The 25,140-nt window shown below is 33.5% G+C and overlaps 1 protein-coding gene across 3 annotated transcripts in view; it reads right to left on the bottom strand.

Moving 5' to 3' along the window:
* Nucleotides 1–25,140, bottom strand: part of LOC145303474 (uncharacterized) — a 266,228-nt gene that overhangs the window by 175,181 nt on the left and 65,907 nt on the right. For all 3 annotated transcript variants that reach the window (XM_080144825.1, XM_080144826.1, XM_080144827.1), the window contains 3 exons: nt 18,167–18,220; nt 17,030–17,281; nt 4,555–4,665 (listed from right to left, as the gene is read on the bottom strand). In XM_080144825.1, the coding sequence (XP_080000951.1) occupies nt 4,555–4,665; nt 17,030–17,281; nt 18,167–18,220 (417 nt within the window). The remainder of the gene's footprint in view (nt 1–4,554; nt 4,666–17,029; nt 17,282–18,166; nt 18,221–25,140) is intronic.

Raw genomic sequence — 25,140 nt, 5'->3', positions numbered from 1 at the left:
AGTAATATTGAAAATCCTTTAACTCTATAATAACAAGCAAGGTGCATTTATTTATGTGTGTGTATGTATATATATATGTGTGTGTGTGTGTATATATATATATATATATATATATATATATATATATATATATATATATATATATATATATATATATATATATATATGTTGTTTTGTTAAAATGTTTTTTCAATTATATTTCACTCTTTGTGTATGCCACCTTTTTTTACTTAGATGTTCAATGTATATTAAGTACAACAACAATGCATATAAAAAAAATAATATAATTACATTCCAAAATCCAAATATTAATTTTTCATGCATAATAGCTCCTTCAGCATGTTCAAATTTTAGTACATTTCTTACAGATCCGTTTCGCGATACAGAAACAAGCCATTATTATCATATCAATACAGTCTTTGTTCAGTACATATACCATATTCTCTTCAGAAAAATTAGAAATTCTTTGCTTAGAAAAATAATGCATGACATGCTGCTTTTTTTTCTTATGGTAATAAGTAGATAGTAATAATATGAATATTCATTTAATTTAATATAAATTTCAGTTTATTAGGTTGAGAAGAAAGTTCTTGTGGAATTTTTCATTTTGATTTTAAATGATGTATTTTCAAATAAGTTTTTGTTATAATACCTTTACTTTACAAATCATTTTAAAGAGCGTTTTTCACTATCTAATCGTTTTAAAACAATCATGTTTTCTTTTCAGAACATTGAATACAAGAGAAAAATAGAAGCAAATTCACAATTTTCTTATTTCAATTCAAGCTAGGCCGAAAAGCTGCTGAAACAGCTCGCAATATCAGCAAAGCACTTTGCCCAGGAACCACTACTAAATGCATAACACAATGGTGGTTTAAGAAATTTTGTGGCGACGACGAATATGATGAACATAGAGGTTAGCCATCAGATGTTTACAACAATCAAGAGTCTTAGTCGAAGCCAATCCATACACAACTGATCGAGGAATTGCTTCTGAATTTGATGTAACATATACAATGACAACCAAAAGAAACGCTGTTATGAAGTATCATCTTCCCTTCTTTTATGCTATAAGAGCAATCCGTTTCTCGGCCAGGTTGTGTGAAAAGTGGGTTCTTTACGACAACCGGCAATGCTCAGCTCAGTGGTTAGACGCCGACAAAGCTCCATGACACTTCCCGAAACCAGAGTTGCACAAAAAGAAAAACCTAAGTGATATTAAAAATGCCTTTAGCAACTTCATCGCCATCAGAATGCAAGATTTTTACGTTAATTGCATAAATACACTTGTTTTGCATTGGCAAAAGTGTCTTGTTTTTGATGGTGCTTATTTTGATGAATAAAGCTGGAATATGAACAAGATTGCAATTAAAACATGTATGCACATATTTCGTTAATGCTTGTTTAAATAATGGAATTTGTAGTACTTATATATATTTTTAATTTATCGATGTATAATTTTAGATTTTATCACGGACAACACAATCTCAACTATTCATCATTATGATTATTATTATTTTTATTACTTTATTTTTATGATTATTATAATTTCTTTTATCTGTTTCTTATATATATATATCATTATTTTATTCCTCCTTTTCTTTTTTCTTCTTTCATTTTGACTTATTTAAATATCATGTAACTAACCCTCCTGATTTAAATGTGCTGAAAATCTTCCAATTTTCATTACAGACACTAATTTTGTACAAGTAAAATCGCCTGAAGAGAACTCTAGTTACTTGTAACTAGCTGACCGAAACATGCTCATGAATGTGTAGCAATATATGTAAAACAAATAAAAAGTATATATATATATATATATATATATATAAATATATATATATATATATATATATACTAGCATTTCAGCATGGTGTTGCCCGGGTGTTTGGAGGTGTATATTGAGAAAAAAAAAAGAAGCGGTCAATTTTTTAAAACTCTGACTCCTATTATGACTCCTTAACATTTATTCTTTTGGGCTCAAAAGGAACTTATATCTAAAACTTCAAATGTTTAGATCCAAAATTGTCGGAGGAGTTTGGTAAAGTTCTCAAGGTCAAATCGTTGAACTTTGACCCCCTTAACAGCCAAATTTCTGGCTGAAAACCGATCGCAAAGATTTTCCCAAATCTCAGTACCCTGTATATCAAATTTCTAGTCTGTAGACTTAAAATTGACAGAGTTATTGTGTAGGGAAATGTACACACACAGACATACACACGTTCACTTTTATAGATATACTAGCATTTCAGTCCGGCGTTGCCCGGGTGTTTGGAGGTGTATGTTGAGCAAAAAAAGGAAAAAAAAAGGTGGTAGTAGGAAGGCAGGCTCGAACCCGTACAGTGAAGGAGGAAAAGAACAGGGGGAAAAAAACGTGACGTCTTTGCTGTTACGACCACTGTCAAACCAAGAGTGATGTAGGTTTTAATTAAGGCTAGACAATCAAAAAGAGGGGATGACTTTTAAAAATATCGGCGAAAAAAGCGACGTTCACTTTTATAGATACTAGCATGGGTGTCCAGCATTGCCCCGGTGTTTGGATGTGTATGTTGAGCAAAAAAAAAAATTGTTAGTAGGAAGGCAGGCTCGAAGCTCTACCGCAAAGGAGGAAAAGAATAGAGAAAAAATCTGACATCTTTGCTGTTACAAGTACGACCACCGCCACACCGGAAGTGATGTAGGTTTAAATTAAGGCTAGACAATCGAAAGGAGAGATTGACTTTCGAAAATATCAGCGAAAAAACCGCCCCCCCCTTGTAGAAAAGTACCCAGTTGAAGGTGAAGATATTAATGATTTTAGCCTATTTTTCGATATTTGTCGTCTGAAAGGTCAAACTCAAAATGAGACTGATCTTGTAAAAATCCGTTGCCTCTGTCGAAAGTTTTAGGCAGACATGCAAACATACATACATTTATATATTGGTAACTAAAAATTTTCGAATCAAACCGATTAAAAAGCTTACCCTATCTCTGAATACCCTTTATGTAAAATTTCAAATGTTTAGACCAGAAATTGTCTGAGTAATTTGGTAGAGACTGCAGAGGTCAATTTTTTTTTAACTTTGACCCCTATTATGACCCCTTTACATTTATTGTTTGGGGCTCACATGAAGTTATTAAGTTAGATCCATGTCCAAGGAACCGATATCTAAAATTTCAAGTGTTTAGACCCAAAATTGGCAGAGGAGTTTAGTAGAGTTCTTAAAGTTCAAATTGTTGGACTTTAACCCCTTAATAGTAAAGCTTCTGTCCAAAAACGGATTACAAAGATTTTCTCAAATCTCAGTACCCTGTATATTAAATTTTGAGTCTGTAAACTTAAAATTGACAGAATTATTGCGTAAGGAAATGTAGACATACACACAGACACGTTCACATTTATAGATATACTAGCATTTCAGCCCGACGTTGCCCGGGTGTTTGGATGTGTATGTTGAGCATAAAAAAAGCGGTCAATTTTCTTAACTTTGACCCCTATTATGACACCTTAACATTTATTGTTTTGGGCTCAAATCAAGTTATTAAGTTTAATCCATGTCCAAGGAACCTATATCTAAAATTTCAAGTGTTTAGACCCAAAATTGGTGGAGGAGTTTAGTAGAGTTCTTAAAGTTCAAATCGTTGGACTTTGACCCCTTAACAGCCAAATTTCTGGTTGAATACGGATTACAAAAATTTTCCCAAATCTCAGTACCCTGTACGTCAATTTTGAGTCTGTAAACTGAAAATTGACAGAGTTATTGCATACGAAAATGTAGATACACAGACACATTCACTTTTATAGATTAAACAAAAATATATACATATGCATAAATATATATGGAAACAATTTTGTGTTTACTGTAAACTTTTTATGCAAATATTATGCAAGTATAAATCATGTAGAATATCTGCATGAATATAATTACATGTAATAGTTAACTAAAGATCATCACCCCATAAGAAAACGGAAAAAACTAATAGGGAATTAATTAAAATGAATGTTTAAAAGAATATACAAATTAGCTAGATCTTTTGCAGATGAATGCAATTGCACAATCCGTATATAAGAAAATTGTATTTTCTTTTTAAATAAATAGAAAAGAGGCTTACCTTTTTTCTGTTGTTCTTGGCTTTCGGGCCAAGATCAAAGTGTAATATCTGTTCTGCAGATGCTGCACTTAAGATAATTTGTACCAGTCAATGGAAGGGAAACCGTCTATACTGGGACAATTATTATTTTTGGTAACCAGAGTGCCCCCTTTTTGCCTACTTTTAGGGGAGCTGGTTTTTACCCCACATTAAAAACGGCCTTGTGCCTAATTTGCTTTGGTGGGGAAGCAAATAAATACAATAAATAAAAAGAGGGTTTTTAATATGAATATCAATACACACAAAAGAGAAACGAATTCATAGGAGTATAGATAGATTATAGTCTAATGTGTGTATCAGCAAAATCTTTTCGCTAATGTCTTAAGATACAATGCATCTGATTTATGAACATTTGTAAACATTATTACATAACAAGATAGATGTAATTATATGAGAACTTATTTAAGCTCCTCTTATGCTTACCTTTATCATTGGTGTGATCGTCAACTTTTGTTTCTTTAACTTTGGCCTTCTTCAGTTTGCCCTTGACATTAGTGTTCTTCTCATGAAGCTTTCCTTTAAGATCAGTAAAACCTACAGAAAATATCAGACATCACAGTAAAAACAGAACACATAAAAAAACAAAACAAGAAAACAAATGAAAAATTTACAAATAAAGTTACATAAAGATTTAAGTTAAAAACAAACACATACAATGCTTGATCATGTAAACCTATCATTATAAAAAACACAAGTTTATCTGCATTATTCTGCCACCCACCCTACCCCAAGGCCGTTTTCCTATGAACTTTAAAATATATGCCTTAAATTCTGAAATTGAGTTAGGTTTGGAAAATATTGTTTTAATTGTCCTAATTTAGCCATAATTTATAATTAATAATTGAACAAGTGACTCCTCTTTTTTTTATCTAGGGATTTCTCTTGTTCCGCTCTGATTCAACCATTCAAGTATTTCTTAATGTCTGTAAGCATTTAGAGTAAAAATGACTCAGAAGCATAATCATCCAATACATATGTGTGTCAGCACACACCAAAAGTTATTATGCAAACTATATGGCAAAATAAGTTGAGCTTTTTTTTACTTCTATATTAAAATAATACTTCTACATAAAAATAACAAAGAATAATAATACTTTTATATAAAATAATACAGAATAATAATAATACTTCTATATAAAATAAACAATAATAATATATGTATATAAAAATAAAGAATACTCTATATAACTATAAAACTAAAATGGCCTTGTAACGAGTGTTGTAACTCAACATCCGGTTTACGACTTTTGGTTGCGCATGCATACATAAACATAAACCCATACAGCGTAAACAAATAAACACAAATCGCTACTTTTGCAGAATTTGACCTGCGTACTGAAATATTAATGTTATTATTTAGAAATTATTATTCAACATGGGAAGGGTGGGGATGTTTTGCAACTATTCTATATTACAACTACACTGTCGCAATTTTCTTACAAATAAATCAACTTTGACCTATTGACAGCGTATTGTTTTACTGTGTACGTTTTCAGTGTCCCGATTGTTTTTTCCGCGTTTAAATTATCCAAATAAACAATTGTTAATACTTTCTGTATTCTTTTACATCGTTCATTTCCGTATTACGTTTAAGTTATTTTATCGCAATTTTCTTACAAATAAATCTACTTAAACCCGTTAACAACCATAAGAGTATTTTACAACGTATTGTTTTACTGTGTATGTTTTCAGCGTCCCAATTGTTTTTGTTTTTTTTCACGTTTAAATTAAACGATATATCAAAATTTGAATTTAACTTTAAGTATTATCGTATCTGTTCAGTGCACATTTACCTATAAGTATTACAAACCACTTATAATTCAATGGATGTAAGTTTTTTTTGGTTTTTTTTAAATAATTATAAACAGAACGACTCATAGAAATCTATCTATATTCTTTTTCATTTTAATATACTTTCATAGAAATGTTTCTGCTATGTCACAAAAAAATATTTTCTTTACGTCACAAGTGTCACGCTCATACATTAATTCTATAGCTAATGTAACATACTGACCCAACGGGTCACGGGTAGTCTAGTTATTCTATAAAAATAAAAAATAATACTTCTATAAAAATAAATAATAATATTAGAGAAAAATAAAAATAATAATACTGCTATATGAAAATAATAAAGAATAGTATATATATATATATATATATATATATATATATATATATATATATATAAAATAAAAAATAATATATGAAAATAATGAAAAATAATAACCGATGCTACCAGATCAGGCTGTCCAATGGCTTCCCGAGACGAAATGCACCTACATTAAACTTCTGTTTTTGTTTTCTATTCTCTTTTGTAAAACTTAATTATGTTCTGTAAAACAAAAACAACAGCCCCCTTCCCCTTCCTTTTTTTTTTTTTTCCTTCCCTACTTCCCAACCCCGTCAGTGGGGCATTAGAATACACCGACTGTCCCACTGCAAAGAGTAAACACCTCTCAAAGGGGTCACCTGTTGGCCGTGGGTGGCGACCCATAATGACTCGGAAAAGGATCCTGGTGGCTGAGCAACTGATATCTAGGGAAATTAAAGATATCAGTTGCAACACTCCACTTTGGCCTTGTACAAGGCTAGCTAGGCGGTCAGAGGGGCCGGATCCGATCAATCGGCTAGTTATGTCAAGCCCTAACACATCTACTTTTCTATCAATTTCCTCTAAACCGTAACAAATACAGTTCGACGTTATACCACTATAAACTATATACATATTTTCCCCTCTTTTCCATGTGTTAGAAGGCAGTGGCTAGGATCAAATGTGCCAAATGATTAAAGTCATGACATGGCTGTATAGTGCCGGGAGTTACCACAAATGACTTGGATTGTGTAACTAAAGGATTATGAGTGCTCATGGCTTACATTTGGAACATGTATACTGTTTATGTAGCCCTGGCATGACAAGGCGAATGGGTTTCCCCCTTAACATGCCCCAATATTGGACTCCGAGGTGGGTGGTGAGCATAAACAATGAATTTAATATATATATATATATATATATATATATATATATATTATAAAAACTCCAAGCGCCAACACATCGACTCAGATAGTTCAGATAATGAACTACATCAAACATCCTCAAAATTTATTGTATTGGAATCGACTGAAGAAACCAAAATAACTGACTTATCACTGTTTATTATACATAAAATTATATCGGCATATATTACCCCAAAAAATGTAAAAACTTTAAAAAATAAGACCCTACTATTGGAAGTGGAAAGAGAAAAACATGCCACTTTTCTCCTAGAAATGGAAACTTTCCACAACATAAATATCAAAACTTATCCACACAAGAATCTGAATACATCCAAAGGTGTTGTAAAATCGAAAGACCTCTCAATGTGCACTACGGAAGAGATAACAAAAGAACTTAAAAACCAAGGAGTAATAAACGTTAAAAGAATTACAATAAAAAAAAAAGAGAATCAGACTATACATAACGAACACTTACATTATGCAGTTCAATAGACCCACTATCCCAAAAGAAATCAAAATTGGGTTCAACATTGAAAAAGTTGAACCCTTTATACCAAACCCACTTTGGTGCTTTAAATGCCAGAAGTTTGGCCACCATGAGGATGCATGTAGGGGACAAACAGTGTGCGGCAGATGTGGCCAGAGATACAGAGATATCCAGACCACACTGTCAATGACTACAATCTTGATTGCAAATGTGCAAATTGTGGAGAAAACCATCCTGCTTATGCTAGAGCATGCAGAATCTGGAAGAAAGAAAAAGAAGTAGTGTCAATAAAACATACCAAAAACATCTCCTTCCTTGAAGCTAGGAAAATAGTTGGATACATGAAGGAAAAGACATACTCTCAAGTCACCTCAAGTTGTATATCATCCAACATCACTAACCAAGACTCCAAATACGAAATACTAATAAACAAATTGTTACAATTGGAACCAAATGACTGGCCCAAATTTGTAAATGAAATCAAACCAAACATATCATCAAAAATTAATCATCCCATTAAATCATCAACTTATGTTACCAATAAAACAAATTCTCAACCAAAATTAGAACATGCAAGAAAACAAAGTCGATCAAAAGAAAGACTACAAAAATCACCAGTACGTCGTGCAGATGCTGAAAAAGACGAAACTAAGGAAAAACAAAATCAGTTAAAAGAAAAACCACATACGTCACCAATACGTCTTCCCCGTGGTGAAAAAAACACACTTGAAAAACAAACAAAAAATACATCTACCATAAAACAAAATAATATAAAGAAATTACCACAAACAGAAGCCACTACTACTACTACTACTACTACTACAAATAGATTTACGGAATTAGAAGACATGGAAACTGAAGTTACTCCTCAAACCAAAAAAAAATTATCATGAAGTACAAGATAATCCAATGGAATTGCCGTGAATTGAAGGCAAATTACAATGAAATTTTACTGTTGCAAACCAAATTTAATCCTTTGGTTATTTATCTCCTAGAAACCTTCCTTAAGAATGAGGACAATTTTAACATAAAACACTATCAACAATATAACTACATTGATAATACAGGACTTAATAATACTGTAACCCCTTTCCCCCTCCCATTGCAAAACCCAATCATATTCTGCAAGGTAGAGAACAAAAATGACAAAATCCATTATAAAACAACCAAACCAAAAGCTACGAACGAACGATTGAAAATACAAGGAGCTTGAAGAATAAAAATCTCATATAAAATAACTGGATAGAACATCGAATACTATTCCCAAAATAACTGGTTTCGGCAGGGTTGATATGCCGTTAAACAAAAACAAATAAATAAAATAATATATCTATATAAAAAATAAAAGATTCTTAATACTTCTATATAAAAATAATAAACATAAATAATGATATCTATTATAATATCAAACTCAAATCGTCTTGCTTGGGTGTTGGAACTGTCCATCTGGTTCCGTTTTACAAGTTCCAGGTTCAATTTTATTGAAACTGGAAATTGTAAACCGGAACAAAACCATAAAAGCTTCTTTTTTTTTTTTTTTTTTAAAGAAAAAAAATCATCAATTTATGGGATTGTCTTTCTTATTACATTTATTCTTAAATAAATTTATACATTTTATTTTTCTACACTCCTAAAACCAAAATTAATTTTTTTTTTTAAGTATTGGTTTGCGTTGCAAAGAAAAAAAAAAGTTCTGCTTAAGTGTTTTACTTTTTTTCTTTTTTTTCATTTAAAATAATAAAATACACAAATAATGTTTTCATAATTTGCCGGTGAATGTATAGGAACCAAGTTCTCCACAAAAGCGAACACACAAACAGATGACCTTAAAGAAAACATGATTATCCTCCCTTTAACTCTGGTAATTTCATTCTTGGCCACAGGGAGGCGATACAGCCACCTTCACTTTCGGTTTGTATCATTCATTCTCTTTCTTCATTGGAAATCAAAGAGTGCCGATGTGATGATAAACGCTCTCCGGTCTGGCGAACGCTAGTCCACCCCTGGCCTTGCTGTCGATCTCTCATCAAAGAATAGAAACGCAAATAACGTTACTTATAATCTCTCACTGAACTCTTGCTATCATTTATTTTGTATCTGCTGTAAATAAATTTATTTGATGGTGTTTATAATATCGGCATATTTCGTGTCTTCATTCCATGGCAAAGGAGACAATGCGACTTTTCTTTGACCTCCTACTTAACAACAGAGGATGTGATCGGCAATTATACATCAAAAGATGACCCTGTCCTCTATAAATGTTGAAATTAAAATACTAAGTAAATTTTATATACATTTATTACATAAAATAGAATAGACAAAAAAAATCATATTTACTTGTAGCCCCACAAGGACAAAGTTCGGATTGTGCAATTTCAGGTGTATTATTATTTTTTTTTTGTGCATTTAAAATATGCAAATAAAAACTGCAAATGGCTTTTGCTTTTTCACATCGGCATTTTACAAATTCTATTTGTATTTTTCATTGCAAGTTGGAATTGTTTTCAAACAAAAACAAAACAAATGTTTATGATTTAATGTCTTTTCTACATTCTGTAATTGACAGTTTAAAGACGTTAAAATTACTCAAATCAGCTTGCCCAGTCGTTGAAACAGTGTTACTAAAAAGAAACTACTTAACTATCAACACATAATACCATTTAACTTTTTTTAAAACTGAAGATAAGAAACCATTTTAGCATTCCAAATTTTTAAAATGATTATTTTGATTGTATTTTCTTTGCAAGTTGGAATTGTTTTAAAACTAAAAAACAAAAATGTTTTTCTTATGATGGTCAAATGTTTCAAGTTTGGTGGCGAAGGGCAGGATGGGGGGTCATAAGTTCCAAACATTTAATTTTTTAAAAAAGATTTGCTTTCAAAAAGGTCTCACCGCTAAATATTAGACTGAAGTATATAGAAGCTAGAAATAACGTTAAGAAAGAAATAGCGACAGCTAAGAGAGAATTTACGGAAACCACTAAAAAGCGCATCGAAGCACAAAAACTAGGAACTCGAGACTTCTGGAAAATCTACAACAGTGTATTAAATAATGGGTAATCAACAATTCCCCCACTAACCAACAATCACGAGGTTGTCTCCTCAGCAACCGACAAGGCTAACATGCTTGCCAGTCGGTTTGCCTCAAACTCCACACTGGACCCTTCCAACCACCCCCTACCTGACTTTCCTATGCGGACAGACGCCACACTAGACGATCTGAAAACCACCCCTGCTCAGGTGTATGCTATCAAAAACCTTGACACCTCAAAAGCATGTGGACCCGATCTTATCCCAGCTGTGCTATTAAAAAAGTGCTCAGCCGAAGTAGCTCCAGTTCTCTCCAAACTCTACAACAAATGCCTTAATGAAGCTTGCTTTCCGGGCTGTTGGAAAACTGCTTCTGTTGTACCAGTATTCAAGAATTCTGGCGAAAGGACAGACCCATCAAATTATCGCCCCATTAGCCTGCTCCCACTTTTTGCCAAAATATTTGAGACCATAATTAACCATGCTCTAGTCCATCATCTTACAGATGCTAAACTACTGACTGACAAACAATATGGATTTAGACAAGCCCGTTCCACAGCAGACATCCTAACTGTGATCTCTGAACGTATATACCATTCACTGGACAAAGCGGGGGAGGGCAGAGCGGTAGCTCTTGATATATCTAAGGCTTTTGACAGGGTATGGCATGAGGGTCTCCTCAGTAAAATCAGATCATACGGTATCACTGGTAGAATACTTAACATAATTAAATCCTTCTTAGATAAGAGAAAAATCCAGGTTGTCCTCGACGGTCGTACATCTAAACAATATGATATAAATGCGGGAGTGCCCCAGGGTTCTATCCTTGGACCTCTATTGTTCCTGATATTTATAAATGACCTCCCCGACAACATTGCCTCTGAGATGGGTATATATGCTGATGACACTACACTCTATGGCAGGCATGATAGGAAGACGAATGAACACATTTCTAAAGAAATGGCAGAAACACTAGAGGAAGACCTCCAATCTGTAGTGGAATGGGGACAAAAGTGGTTGGTCGCGTTCAATGCTGCTAAGACTAAACTAGTTTCATTCAATAATTACAAGAAACCCTCTCTACCACCCATAGCAATGGCCAACGACTCTTTATCTGAGAGTCCATCTTTCAAACTCCTTGGCCTAACGTTCACAGGAAACATGAGTTGGAACAATTACATTGAAGGCATTGCCAGGGCCGCTGCAAGAAAGGTGGGCTCTCTCTACCGTGCTAGAAAACTACTAACACCCGAAAGTATCCTGTACCTCTATAAGGCCACCATTCACCCATGTATGGAGTATTGCTGCCACATCTGGGCTGGTGCATCTGCTACTAGTCTCTCGCTTCTTGACAAGGTTCAAAAGAGAGTCGCAAACCTGATAGGCCCTGAACTGGCATCTAAGCTTCAGCCTCTGTCCCATCGACGAAATGTTGCATCCCTCTGCCTTTTCTACAAGTATTTTAGTGGTGAATGCTCTGACGAACTGCAATCACTTGTGCCCCCACGACGTGAGCACCCTCGACAAACCCGACAGGCTGCTAAATCCCACCCCCACACTGTAGAGATCCCTAGATGTAAAAGATCTTTTTACTCCAATAGTTTCTTCCCCAGAACCGCTAGACTCTGGAATTCCATTCCAGGTCCCTGCTTCCCCAACAGTACTGACGTGCAGAAGTTCAAGTGTAACGTGAACTGACACCTTGCTGCCCAAATCCCTACATAGTACCCCAGTACCCCTACATAGTACCCCTGATAGTAGCCCCCTACACCAAAGTGGCAATTTGCCTTGTTTGGGGTGAAAATGTAATAAAAAAAAAAAATAAAAAAAAAAAAAATAAAAAATCAGTTAATTATTATTTCTTGATAATTTTAAGGTTGTTAACCACACGCACAAAAAAGACTAGGGTGGCCCTGTACAATGCACATTCCCTCCTTGTATTTTTTATTTTTTCCTCAACAGATTATACCCCTCTTATATAAAGGATTTTTCTTTTAATCTAAGGACAATGATGCTACAATCTTTATTATCCAACATATTCTGTATTGTTTTCACTGGTCGCCATGTTTGTTTTTACATGTGCATTCAATTTTTGCCTGTTTATACATTAATTCTGTATACTCATTATTCCATAGCTAGCTATAATATATACTGACGCAATGGATCATGGGTAGTCTAGTTTCTATATAAAAATAATAAAAGATTCTTAAAACTTCTATATCATAACAATCAGATTAGATCTATATAATAAACATCAGGTCTTACAAAGATAATCCTGCAAGGGACGGCACAGGGAAAAAGAAGAAGAGGCAGGCAAAGAAAGAGCTGGGAGGACAACATTCAAGAGTGGATAAGAACTGATGCTAAGTAGCATGATCAGAAAGTCAGAAGATTAGCTATCAGACCATCTATACCAGGCATGTTAAACATGTGGCCTACAGGCTGCATGCAGCCCATTATTTCTGAACTATACAAACAGCAATTTTGAAAAGGGGATGATTATCAAAATGCAAGGGGTGTCAGAAAATAAGTAAAAATTTCTTATCTATCTTTGCTTTAGGAAAGTTTTTGGTAAGGAATCCATTTATCTAAACTTTTGAACAGGACACCATGTTTTTCCGCGTTATCACTATCTTTATTATTAAGAAGTTACAGGCTTTTACATTATGAAAACTGAAGGATTTATAATCGTTCATGTCAAAGCTTTTCAGAGAACAAAATTGACTGATCATCACTTGTTATTTCTGATTGAGCTTGGAACTGCACAGAAATTTCAATCTGACATACCAAAGATTGTTGACAACAAAAAACATTGAGCCTGAAGACAAAATATGAAGAGTGTTTGAATACTTGTCCATTTTGAACTACGGTAATTAACATGCATTGGATTTGTTGCTGTTGTATTCAGATAGAACTGAACCATTAACTTAAATTCTCATTATATTGAAACAATAAACACATGCATATCTTGAGCGCTGGACTGAAAGAGTAAATTAAAGATTGTTTCTTACGTGATTTTATTATTTGTATTTTTTTTAGTGATTTTATTATTATTTTTTATTATTGTATGTTATTTCTATGTAGAACAATATTACTTTCTAAGCATTTATTAGTACTTATTAATAATATCATTTGGGTCAATTGTATATTTAAAATGCAATGTACATTATTTTCATAGAAATATTAATAAACTCATTTGTGCGTGCTATTGGTTTTAGTGTTCAAAAAACTAATTTTTTGCACTCATCCAGTAAAACATCAGTTTTATCGAAACATTTGTTGATTAAATATATTTCTCACTCCGTGGAATTTCCATGGGTACTGCTAATAAACATTAATTTAAATAACTATATACAAAAAACAGAACATGACAAACCTAAACTATTTGCTTCATTGAAGCCTGATTAATTGAAGAAATCATCAAAGTGTCTTGGCAAAAAATTGCTTCTTTTTTTTTTTTTTGCATTATAAAATGCAAAAATAATTACAAATATTTTATTATTCCATCTTTTTAGCAGAATAAGTATCTAAAATTATTTTATAATTAAACATTAGGAATGTAATACAATATTGCATTTCATGTGCGCAATGAAAATTCTCTTCCAAACTTAAGTATGAAAGACAAAAGGAAATGTGTAGTGAGGCCGATATACAAAATGAATTACCCACTGCCTCTGGTGGTTTAAGCCAACATTTTTTGGGTGAAGCGCCATATACGACTGCGACATTCCCAACACAAAGCAGTTCTTGCTGATTCTCTCTCTCTCTCTCTCTCTCTTTTCAAATCTGGAGCATATGGTAGAATAGGAAAAAAATGGTTTGTTACTTTTGACAGCTTTAAAACGAAGCTTCTCTTCTTGAATTCTTGCTTTGCCCAGTCAAAATGAATGGCTCTATTCTTTAGGAAAGCCCTTGCTTTGATAAGCTACTAAGATTGACATTCACTCTAGATCTAATATAGAAGACTTGAATCTAATCAATTGCTCAGGTCACTGGAAAAAACAGTTGGATCATTCCATCACTCCAAAAAGTATCTGATTTCAGATGCAATCCTTTATCTATATAAGAGTCAGATATGTCCTAAGATGGAGTATAACTGCCATATCTACGAAGGTGTCGTTCATAGCACTCTTAGTTGCCCATAACAGAGTTCAAAATTAACTCCAAAACCTAGTGGGGATGACAATCTCTTTTTTTTTATAAAACACTAGCAGTTCAGCTCGGCTTTGCTTGGGCCCTATGTACTGTTAATAACTTTAGATGTATATGTATATATTAAAAGTTCGCAAGTGTGTAGATGTATGGTAATGCCTTTCTATATAATAGGCTTCTTTAACTACTATAGAGAAAAGTTGCTAGAGACCGCAGAGGTCAAATTTTCTTTTACTTTGATTATTTTGACCCCTTAACATTTATTGTTTTGGGCTCAAATCAAATTAAAATGTCTGACTCATATACAAGTAACCTACATCTAAAATTTCAAGTGTTTAGACCTAAAACTGGCAGAGGAGTTTGGTAAAATATGCAAAGGTCAACTCTTTCAACTTTGACCTCTTGCCAGCCAAAATTTCGCCTAAAAACTGATTAAAAGCTTGCTGAAAATCTGAATACCCTTTATGTAAAATTTCAAATGTTTAGACCCAAAATTGGCTGAATAGTTTGCTAGAGACCACAAAGGTTAAATCTTTTGAACTTTGACCCCCTTGGAAGCCAAATTTTCAGAAAAAAACAAAAAAAAAAAGATTAAAAAGCTTGCTCTATGTCTGAATACACTTTAAAATTTCAAATGTTTAGACCCAAAAGAGAAGTTTGGCAGAGAAGTTTGGTAGAATTCTCAAAGGTCAAATTGTTGAACTTTGACCCCTTAACAGCAAAATTTCTGGCCGAAACCTGATTAAAAAGATTTTCTCAAATCGCAATACCATATGTCAAATTTTGAGTCTGTAGACCGAAAATTGACAGAGTTATTTGGTAGGGAAATATACACAGACAGACACACACACATTTTTACTTTTATATATATATATATATATATATATATATATATAAATATATTTTCTATTTCTTATAAAACAAATGTTGTTAGTCTCTCTCTACTCTATTATTATTTCTATAGAAGAAGATCGACTGAGCTCTAATTTCTAGTTCCTCTTTGTAAGATATTCAGTCAAGAACTCCCTTTGCTACAAAAACAAAAAACATTTCTTTTTCCATGTACCTAACATAGAAACTTCCACAAAGACAGCAGAAGAACATGTTATCATGGGACTGTTTCTCTTCATATTGCAACATGGTTATCTTCAAATCCAATGTCAATAGATTTCTGTTATGAACCATCCCCATGAGTAATGCAAGCTTGGTCCATTCCATAAATCTGTTGGAATCCTCTCGTAAGATTCTTCATCTTTCAACTAATAATATTAATCCCTCTCATTACCTCCATCAAGGCAAAGTTATTGTCAAGTTTGTTACTATGTTTGTTGCTTGTGTGCAACCTAACATTCACATCACTTGACCAATCATCAACTTGATCAAAATATCGGTCATGGTCTAAGAATTGATTAAGTTTGGAGATATCTAGGTCAAGGTTACAGAAAGGTGAAAGTCGTACTTTTGATAACTTTAGTTCTGTTCATGTGGAAACTTTTTCCAAATTTACTGCATGCATCTAATTTTCTTTAATAATAGTAACCAGCATCCAACATTTAAGCAATTTAATCAGATAAGTAGTTCATAAGTTATGAATGTTTTCATGGTAGTATCCCTAATGTTATCATCAGGAATACAAACGATATAGAGAATTAAGGCGCTGGTAAGACGGTGGCGTAGCCTTATGTTGTCAAGCGAGGTATGCAGTTTCACAGGTGAGTTATGTTCTTGTTAGCTCGTATCCTCGAGTGATCTTTAACAAGCGGTGATCTGATCCACTAGCAATATATATGTCATCCACACTGTTTCGCTATATCACAGCTCTTCAGTGTGGCTAGACTAGCACCAATACCAAGCCCAGGATCGAACCAACAACCATCGAGATAACAATAAGTAGCTCTATCCATTAAGCCATTGGGACAGGCACTGCTGGCAATATGTTACAATGCTTTACACAAACACTGACCACCACTTTCAGTGCTTCATTTGTTTATTTTCAAAGAGCTTTCCATTTACGCTAACGCAGTAGCAGGCAATATCAATTATAAAGAGTGTTCAATCTGAGAAAGAGAGGGGAAGGCGGCTTATATAGTCATCCACAGATAGTTTTGCTATATCACAGCTCTTTAGTGTGGCTCGACCAGCATCCATCCCAAACTCGGGATCGAACCAATAACCACATACATACACATATATAATAATAATAATAAATAAATATATATATATATACATACTTACCTTTGTATGATGGAGAAGAAACAGTAGTGGCAATTTTTCGTACTTTTACATGCCGTTCACTCTCTTCAATGTCTGCCATTTTGTGTGACGTGTGATTCGATGGCATTCTTACAAACGAATGCGGCCTTTCCTCTTCAATCATGATCGGATGACTATTACCATTTGTAACGTCTTGAATGCCATTTGAAATGGAAGCATCGTCACCAGCAGACATCACTTTTGATACATGGTTTTCTTCAGGTTTTTTATTTTCTTAAAATAAATAAAAATGTAAAAAAATATATAAAATAAATAAAAACGTGATGGTTGCATAATATAATTAAAAGCACTTTTAGTACATAAGCAGAACATAAAATTAAGCATAAAACAATTAAATGGAAAAAAAAATCTATTTTTTTAGATTAAAGGAGATTAAGTAATACTTGTCATCTATATGCAAAAATGTGTGTGTGCATGTATGTATGTTCGCTTTTTGTGTATGTCCGCAAAAGGCCTTTTTTCACCGAGCTTCTTGGTGGGCTCGCTCCTTCTTAAAACTTTTTATATGCTGTCTAAATGATAATATGTACGACTTAACAACAGGGGTCGCACATGTATTTAATTTGCCCGACTTTTAAACGCTATTTTTTCAAGATTTTTAGATCGCTGCGTGTCCTTCATAACAAGATGGCTTCTACGGATGCGTCAACACGCGCAAAAGATGTTGTACCTTGAATTCATTTAAATATTATAAAAAATGACCTACATTCACCCATGCGTCCATAGCACAATAATTAAGTCACAGCAGGTACAATTCGAGTTTGGTTTCCTGTAAGTAGATTTCAATCTCTTAAGGTTGGAATGCAAAGGGAAACCTGGTAGTAGGAATGTATGGTTACCAGGTCATCAGATCCCAACAACCATGGATAATACAAAAACTAGTGGTTTAGCAGGTGTCCTTTGGTTATTGACAGCCACAGATAATCCAATGTTATTAATTTTAGTAAAAGCAATAGGTCAGAGCAGATGTGCATTCACATTAACTGCTTCCATGGCTCAGAATGAAGAAATCGCTATTTTTTTTTCTTCTAAAATACTTCAATCTAAACACGTATCTTTAAACACGTGTAATAAAGAATAAAAATAAATATTTCTTACCTTTACATGATAATTGTTGTCTTTTTATTTTCTCTCTTATTTTATCCAAGCCATCTAAAATGGAAAAACATTTGTCTCAATAAGTTAATAGTATTTAGAATTAGTTGCCAGAACTTGTAATATATATATATATATATATATATATATATATATCCTAGCAAAAGTACCTGTCGTTGACTGGGTTCAAAAAGAGCCTACAGAAAATGGACTCTGATTTATGAAAGTATGATAGGTTATGAAAAGGAAGGGTTGTAAAAAGATAGCTTCGAATTTCGGGGTAGCAAAACCAAAGCAAAATATGATGAAAGTAAAAATAAAATAGATAAACCCCATAATTTATTATACCATACCTGTTCACACTGAAACACTTATCACAATATTCTGTGGATCTATATTAAAAAACCTTATTAAACTTTGTGACATATTTCCATTCTATGAAGGTCAGGCACGAACGAACACGCAATAATTTTATTATACCATATTTCTTCAAACTGAAACATAATTATCAAAGTATATTTATGCAGATAGATATAAAAACGTCTTTATTAAAGTTTGTGCCTATTTCCATTCTATGGAGGCCAGTTGCGAACGCAGACCCCACAATTTTATTATACCATCCCTATTTAAGTTAAAACATACTTATCAAAGTATTATTATGTACATCCATATCAAAAACCCTTGCAAACACTTTTTTTTTAATTTTAAAATTTTTTTATTTCCATACTTTGTGGACCAAGCGCGAATGCAGACCCCACAATTTTAATGAACCACCGTTCTGCCAGATCAAACATACCCATTCCTGTGTCTTGATACATCTTCTATCATTATATGTGATCAGTTTTCTATAATAGTCAACCATATAGGAGCCTATTCATGACCAGACACACACACACACACACACACACACACACACACACACACACACACACACACACACACGTTCAGCTTTATATTATAGATATATATGTAATTATTACTATGACAATTTTTTTTTAAATACCTACAGACACAAATGTTTCATCTTTTCGGGAATCATGGGTGCAGAGTGTCACGGTTTCCACCAATCAGGAGATTCAAACTCACCCAAAGCCATCTCCGACTCCATTAGCAAAGAACAAACCAACACGGCCAACTTTAACCGCGAGAAATATTGTTACATTTATTTTTTAAATGTCGAACGTCCGTCCATAGTGATCTAATAATTATAACATCATGATCTGAGATGTGTGTGTGTATATATATATATATATATATATATATATATATAATATAAAGCTGAACGTCTGTGTGTGTGGTCATGAATAGGCTGCTATATGATTGACTATTTTAAAAAACTGATTACATATAATGATAGAAGATGTATCGAGGATCAGGAATGGATATGTTTGATCTGGCAGAATGGTGGTTCATAAAAATTATGGGGTTTGCGTTCGCGCCTGGCCCCCAAAGTATGGAAATAAAAAAAAAGGCATGATTTTGCATGAGAGCAAAAAATAAAAAGGCTTGGTATTGTATGAGAGCAAAAAAAAGGCATGGTATTGGATGAGAGCAAAAATAAGGCATGGTATTGTATGAGGGCAAAAAAAAAGCATGGTATTGTATGAGTGCAAAAAAAAAAAAAAAGAAAAAGGGGCATGGTATTGCATGAGCAAAAAAAAAAGCATGGTATTGCAGGAGTGCAAAAAAAAAAAGGCATGGTATGGCACAAGGGCAAAAAAGCATGGTATTCTATGAGAGCAAAAAAAAAGCATGGTATTGTATGAGAGCAAAAAAAAAGCATGGTATGGCACAAGGGCAAAAAGCGTGGTATTGCATAACACAAAAGAATGGGGTGCAAAAATATTTTCAGTGAAAAATGACTTATTTTGCCATTCATCACGATTAATATCAATACCAATTCTATATTAAATGAAAATGTAAAAATCGTACTGCATCAATAATATGATCAATTTAGAATTGAGAGAAACAGAAACGGATCCATTTTTTAAATGTGTTCATTCATCTGTACATTCGTGATAAAAAAAATGTTATTTCAAACTTAAGCATGACAGACTGACCAATATACATAATCTTGGACATAAATGCCCGAACGGCCCGAATGTCTATTTCAAATTAAAGTGCAACAATCCAAGAAAAATATGGTCTAAAATGAGCGTGGTAGATCGATTGCTGGATTGAGCCTCATCCAGAGATGCTCAATCTGGACATCATCAAAATTATAATATGCGTCCATTCAATCTGTGCATTTCTACTTCACTCAATGTGACGGACAAATCAGCAGATCTTATTAAGATTAAAACGTGCTGTACACTTTTAGCAAAAGAAAAAAAGAGAAAAAAAAACATGGTGAATAAATGAAAAAACCTTGTCTGGGCTTGAACTTGGACTGATAGTATTAATGGGAATTACACAATCATCTTATCTGCCACCTGGACACAACCAACCTGTTTTCTTTCAACCTTCTAACTATATTTCTTTGACCCTTTTTTTTTTTTTTTTTATTGCTCAAAAAAAAAAAAAAAAAAAAAAATAAATAAATAAATAAATAAAAAAAGAAAAGGAAAAAAGATTTATGTTGTTGAACTAAAAAAAAAACAAAAAAAAACAGTTGTCATGAGGATAGAGTGTGGTGGGTAGAGTAGGGTTGAGTTTTCACAGGGAGAAGGGAGGGAGGACATGGTGCAGAACACTATAGATCAACTAATGGCAATGCATTCTAACTTAGCAAACATGTAAAGACTTGTCAAGATCATAAACAGAATTTAAGACAATATTCATACAAGAAAATTTCCAAGAGAACAAAAAAGAAATATTTTCTGCTTTGATAAAATAAATGTACAAAATATAACTGAAACAAATCAGTCTTTTTCAAATTTTTTATTAGTTTGTTCAAATTGGGGATGGGGCATCCTACTGAATGCCAAACATTCACCTGCTATTTTATAAATTCTAACCGAGGTATCTTTTTAAGATTTTGACTATCCCTTCAAGTGCAATTGTTTGAATCTCTCTTGCGCTTGGTTCACTGGGTATACTCATCAGATGGTTTTTGAAAGTCTTTCTTATGGAATCCAGTTGCTCTTATGATTACTGGAATGATAGAAATCTTCCTAAAATTCCAGTTTCTTTTCATGTTATACGTAAGACCTTAGTATTTCATTATCTTTTCCTTCTCAGCTCTGTTTAACCCAGTATCATTGGAGATTAACTTCTAAGGTTGCTTCTTTCTCCTGTCCCATATCACTAGGTCAGGTTTAAAAGTCCCATTTTCTAGGTGCATAGCTGTAAGGATTGCATAGTCATAGTGAATGATGCATGACTTATTTCCAACTGTTCTTCCTAGGACTTGCTGCTGCATTTGATATTCAACTTTTTACAGATCATACAATGGGGATATTTACACACTATTGTATCACGTCGTATAGTAAGCAGAACCTTACAGCTGGATGTCAGCTAGTTCACACTTTCTACTTCTGTGTGGCTGAAGCTGCACTTGCTGTCATTGCTTAGACCACTCATTTTCTTAAAAGCATTGGTCATCAAGCCTTGATTTTGGACAGCCATTATAATCTGATCACAGTGGAGTGATCCTCTTTTTAGTTAGTCCATAGAGCCTTTCTAGCAGATGTCTTTTCTGATTCTGTCTCATTTATAAGTCAGTCTTGTCTAAAACGATTGGCCAATTTCATGATGGAGGTTGTTCTGCTAGCTCTTGTTTCTTTATATTGGTGCACCATTTTGAGGTTTGGATTTTGGGAACTCATCAGATATTGCTTGGTACTCATGATAGTAGCACAATGTTGATATCTCCGAGACCCATACCTCCAGCTCCTCTGGGCAGATACAGCCTAGGAAGAAACTGGTTTCTGCATGTTATTCTGTACGATGTCAATATTTTATGCATTTTAATGTCCAGTTTGTTTATGTCCCTTTGCAACCAGCCCACAATGCCAAAGCTATATGTTTTCACAGGCATTGCTAGTTGGTTAATAGCAGTCATCTTGTTTGTGTTTCTAAGTTCTGTTTTACAAATTTTCTTTACACAGCATATATATACACTGCCAATTTTTTTTCTCATCTTGGCATGTGAAATTGAGTCGTTCTTTTCTATGCCAAGGTATTTATCAGGGTGTCCAAAAAGTCACTGAAGGGTTGAAAATCTTTGTCATTTTACCATTAATGGTTATTTTTTTTTCTTTTTCAAATATTTTACAGATAATATTCTGAAATTTAATTATGGATAAGTATAACATTAAACAATATACGCAAGTTGTAAAATTGTTTCACCAAAATCAGGGGTCAATTGTTTTGATGGCATTTTCATGTAAGAAATAGCCCAAGTCACAACACAATTCAAAACATTGTGCACTGATTTGAAGACCAAGGAGCTGTACTTGATCTTCTGCAAGCTGACAGACCTTGAAACGTCATCACAAATGAAAATAGGAAAAGAGTGCGAGAGAGTGTGGAGCAACATCCTTAAACATTGGTTCGCGGACATTCCACACAACTTGGGATATGTCGAAGCTCACTACACAATATTTTGCACAGTTTAAAACTCTCCTTATAAAGTGCAGCTTGTTCAACACTTGAAGCCTGAAGATTTTCAAGCAAAAGTTCAATATGCAGTTCAAATGCAAGAACTTGTCCGAAATGACCCCACTTTTCTGCAAAAGTTGATTATGTCAGATGAAACCCATTTTTATTTGAATGGATTCGTTAACAAAATTACAGATTTTGGTGCTCTGAAAATTCAAGTGCAATTCATCCAAAGCAGTTGCATCCCACAAAGTGCACTGTACGGTGTGCAGCAATGGAGGAGAAGATTATTGGACCTTTTTTTTTTTTTTTTGAAGATCAAGACAAAAATGCTATCACTGTTATTGGAGAGAGATACCGGACTATGATTACAGACTTCCTGCACCTACAAATTTAAAATAGGCCTGGATTATGGTTCCAACAAGATGAGGCAACGACACATATGGCGAGAGACACCATGGAGCTTCTCAGGCAATGCTTTGGCGATAACATTATCTCTCACTATGGCAATGTCAAATAGCCACCATGCTTCCCCAGACTTGACTAATTCTGTCCTTCTCTTGTGAGGATATCTTGAAGAAAGAGTCTATGTTAACAAACCTGCAAGAATTGAAGGAAAACATCAGGAATGAAATAAGGGAGTTAAATCGCAATCCAGAGATTCTGCAATCTGTCATAAATAATTTTTTGGAAAGAGCAGAAATATGCAAAGCTGAAAATGGGCAACATTTAAAAAACATAAATCTCACCCGTCTGTTTAAATGTATGTATGTATGCCTAAAATTTTCGACAGAGGTGATGGATTTTTATAAGATCGGTATCATTTTGAAGCTTGACCCTTCAGACAACAAATATTGAGAAATTTGCTAAAAACATTAATTCCTTCACCCTCAACTGGGCACTTTTCTACAAGGAGGGTCGCTTTTTTTCACCGATATTTTCGAAAGTCATCGCTTCTTTTCGATTGACTAGCCTTAATTTAGACCTTCACCACTTCTGGTTTGGCAATGGACGCAATGGCAAAGATGTCACTTTTTTTTTTTTTCACATTCTTTTCATCCTTCACAGTATGGGTTTGAGTCTGCCTGCCTACTACCACTTGTTTTTTTTTCGTGTGTTTTTTGCTCAACACACATTTCTAAACACCTGACCAAGGCACCCAGGCTAATTTTTCATAAATAAAGATTGTTTGAATTTTGCATTTTTTTTTAAATTTCCCAATGTCTTAGTCAGATAGTGTTAAAATTACTGAAAGATATCAAAAGTAAATATATTTAAGTTCAAAACACTTCAGTGACTTTTTGGACACCCTGTACTTTTCCTGCTCTATTAGTTTCTTGATGTCAGTATCTGCATCAAGCTGTATGTTTTTCGTTTGGACCTTTTTCCCAGCTCTGATGGAGCATGTGACAGTTTGTCTGTAATAGAAACCAATATGGCATCAAAGAATTTTGAACATTAGGTCTCAAGGAAGGTAATGGCGTCACTCAAATTGGCCCTTAATGTCATTTGGGAGACACAAGGGTTCACTTATTGTATATTGCATATTAATAAACACATTTCAAGTGGAAAATCTGCAACTCAGCAATATGACATTGATTAATAAAAAAATAAAAATTTATCTTTTTAGTGTAATGCTACTGGCTTGCTATCCTCTCAAAGTTCAACACTTGAAACATTAATTCAAAATAACATTTTATTCATAACTTTGTTGTAAACATAAAACAAAATATTTCTCATTTATTCATAAAAACATTTTAGTAATTTCAATACAAATTCGTTTTTTAATGTAATCGTAAAGAAAGGAAATGGAGGAAACGTGCAATTTAGAAATAGATCACAACCTGAGGGAGGTTGGTCCAGCGAAAAAAAAGGGGGCGGTGATATATGAATACAAATTCCAAATAAAACAGGAGATAAAACAATATTGCGAATCAGAACTGTTTGTTATATTAAAATTAAAACAACTATTGAATTAAAAAACAATAAGAATAGTTAATTAATAAAATGTCCCTTTTCAATGCCAATATGCAAATTAGTTAATCATGCAATTGTAAATGTATTTCACCTGCTGCTTATTTAGCAAAGCTTGCTGTCTGGTTTGTTTGTAAACAAAGTAGTAGCTTAAGTAGTGTTAAGCGATGGGCAATTGTTTATTTGATAGGCATCTGATGAATAATTTGCGAGCACTGATCCATAATCCTATGATTAGAGCTGCCAACTGTCAATGCGATGGTTGTAGGTTTGATCCACGGCTAGGGAAAGGTGCTAGTCTAGTTTCACTGATGAGTTGTGATACAATGAAACAGTACTGCATGTTGATGACATATATATATATATATATATATATATATATATATATGTGTGTGTGTATGTGTCAGCAGTATATAAAATAGATGGTGTGTCTATTGTGTAAAGTTGAATTAACTTGAAAT

This window comes from Euprymna scolopes, chromosome 19, assembly GCF_053919585.1.
Source record: "Euprymna scolopes isolate OS-2025 chromosome 19, ASM5391958v1, whole genome shotgun sequence".
Classification (NCBI taxonomy): Eukaryota; Metazoa; Mollusca; class Cephalopoda; order Sepiida; family Sepiolidae; genus Euprymna; species Euprymna scolopes.
The sequence above is the reverse complement of the archived record's forward strand: the minus strand, read 5'-3'. Positions and strand labels throughout refer to the sequence as shown.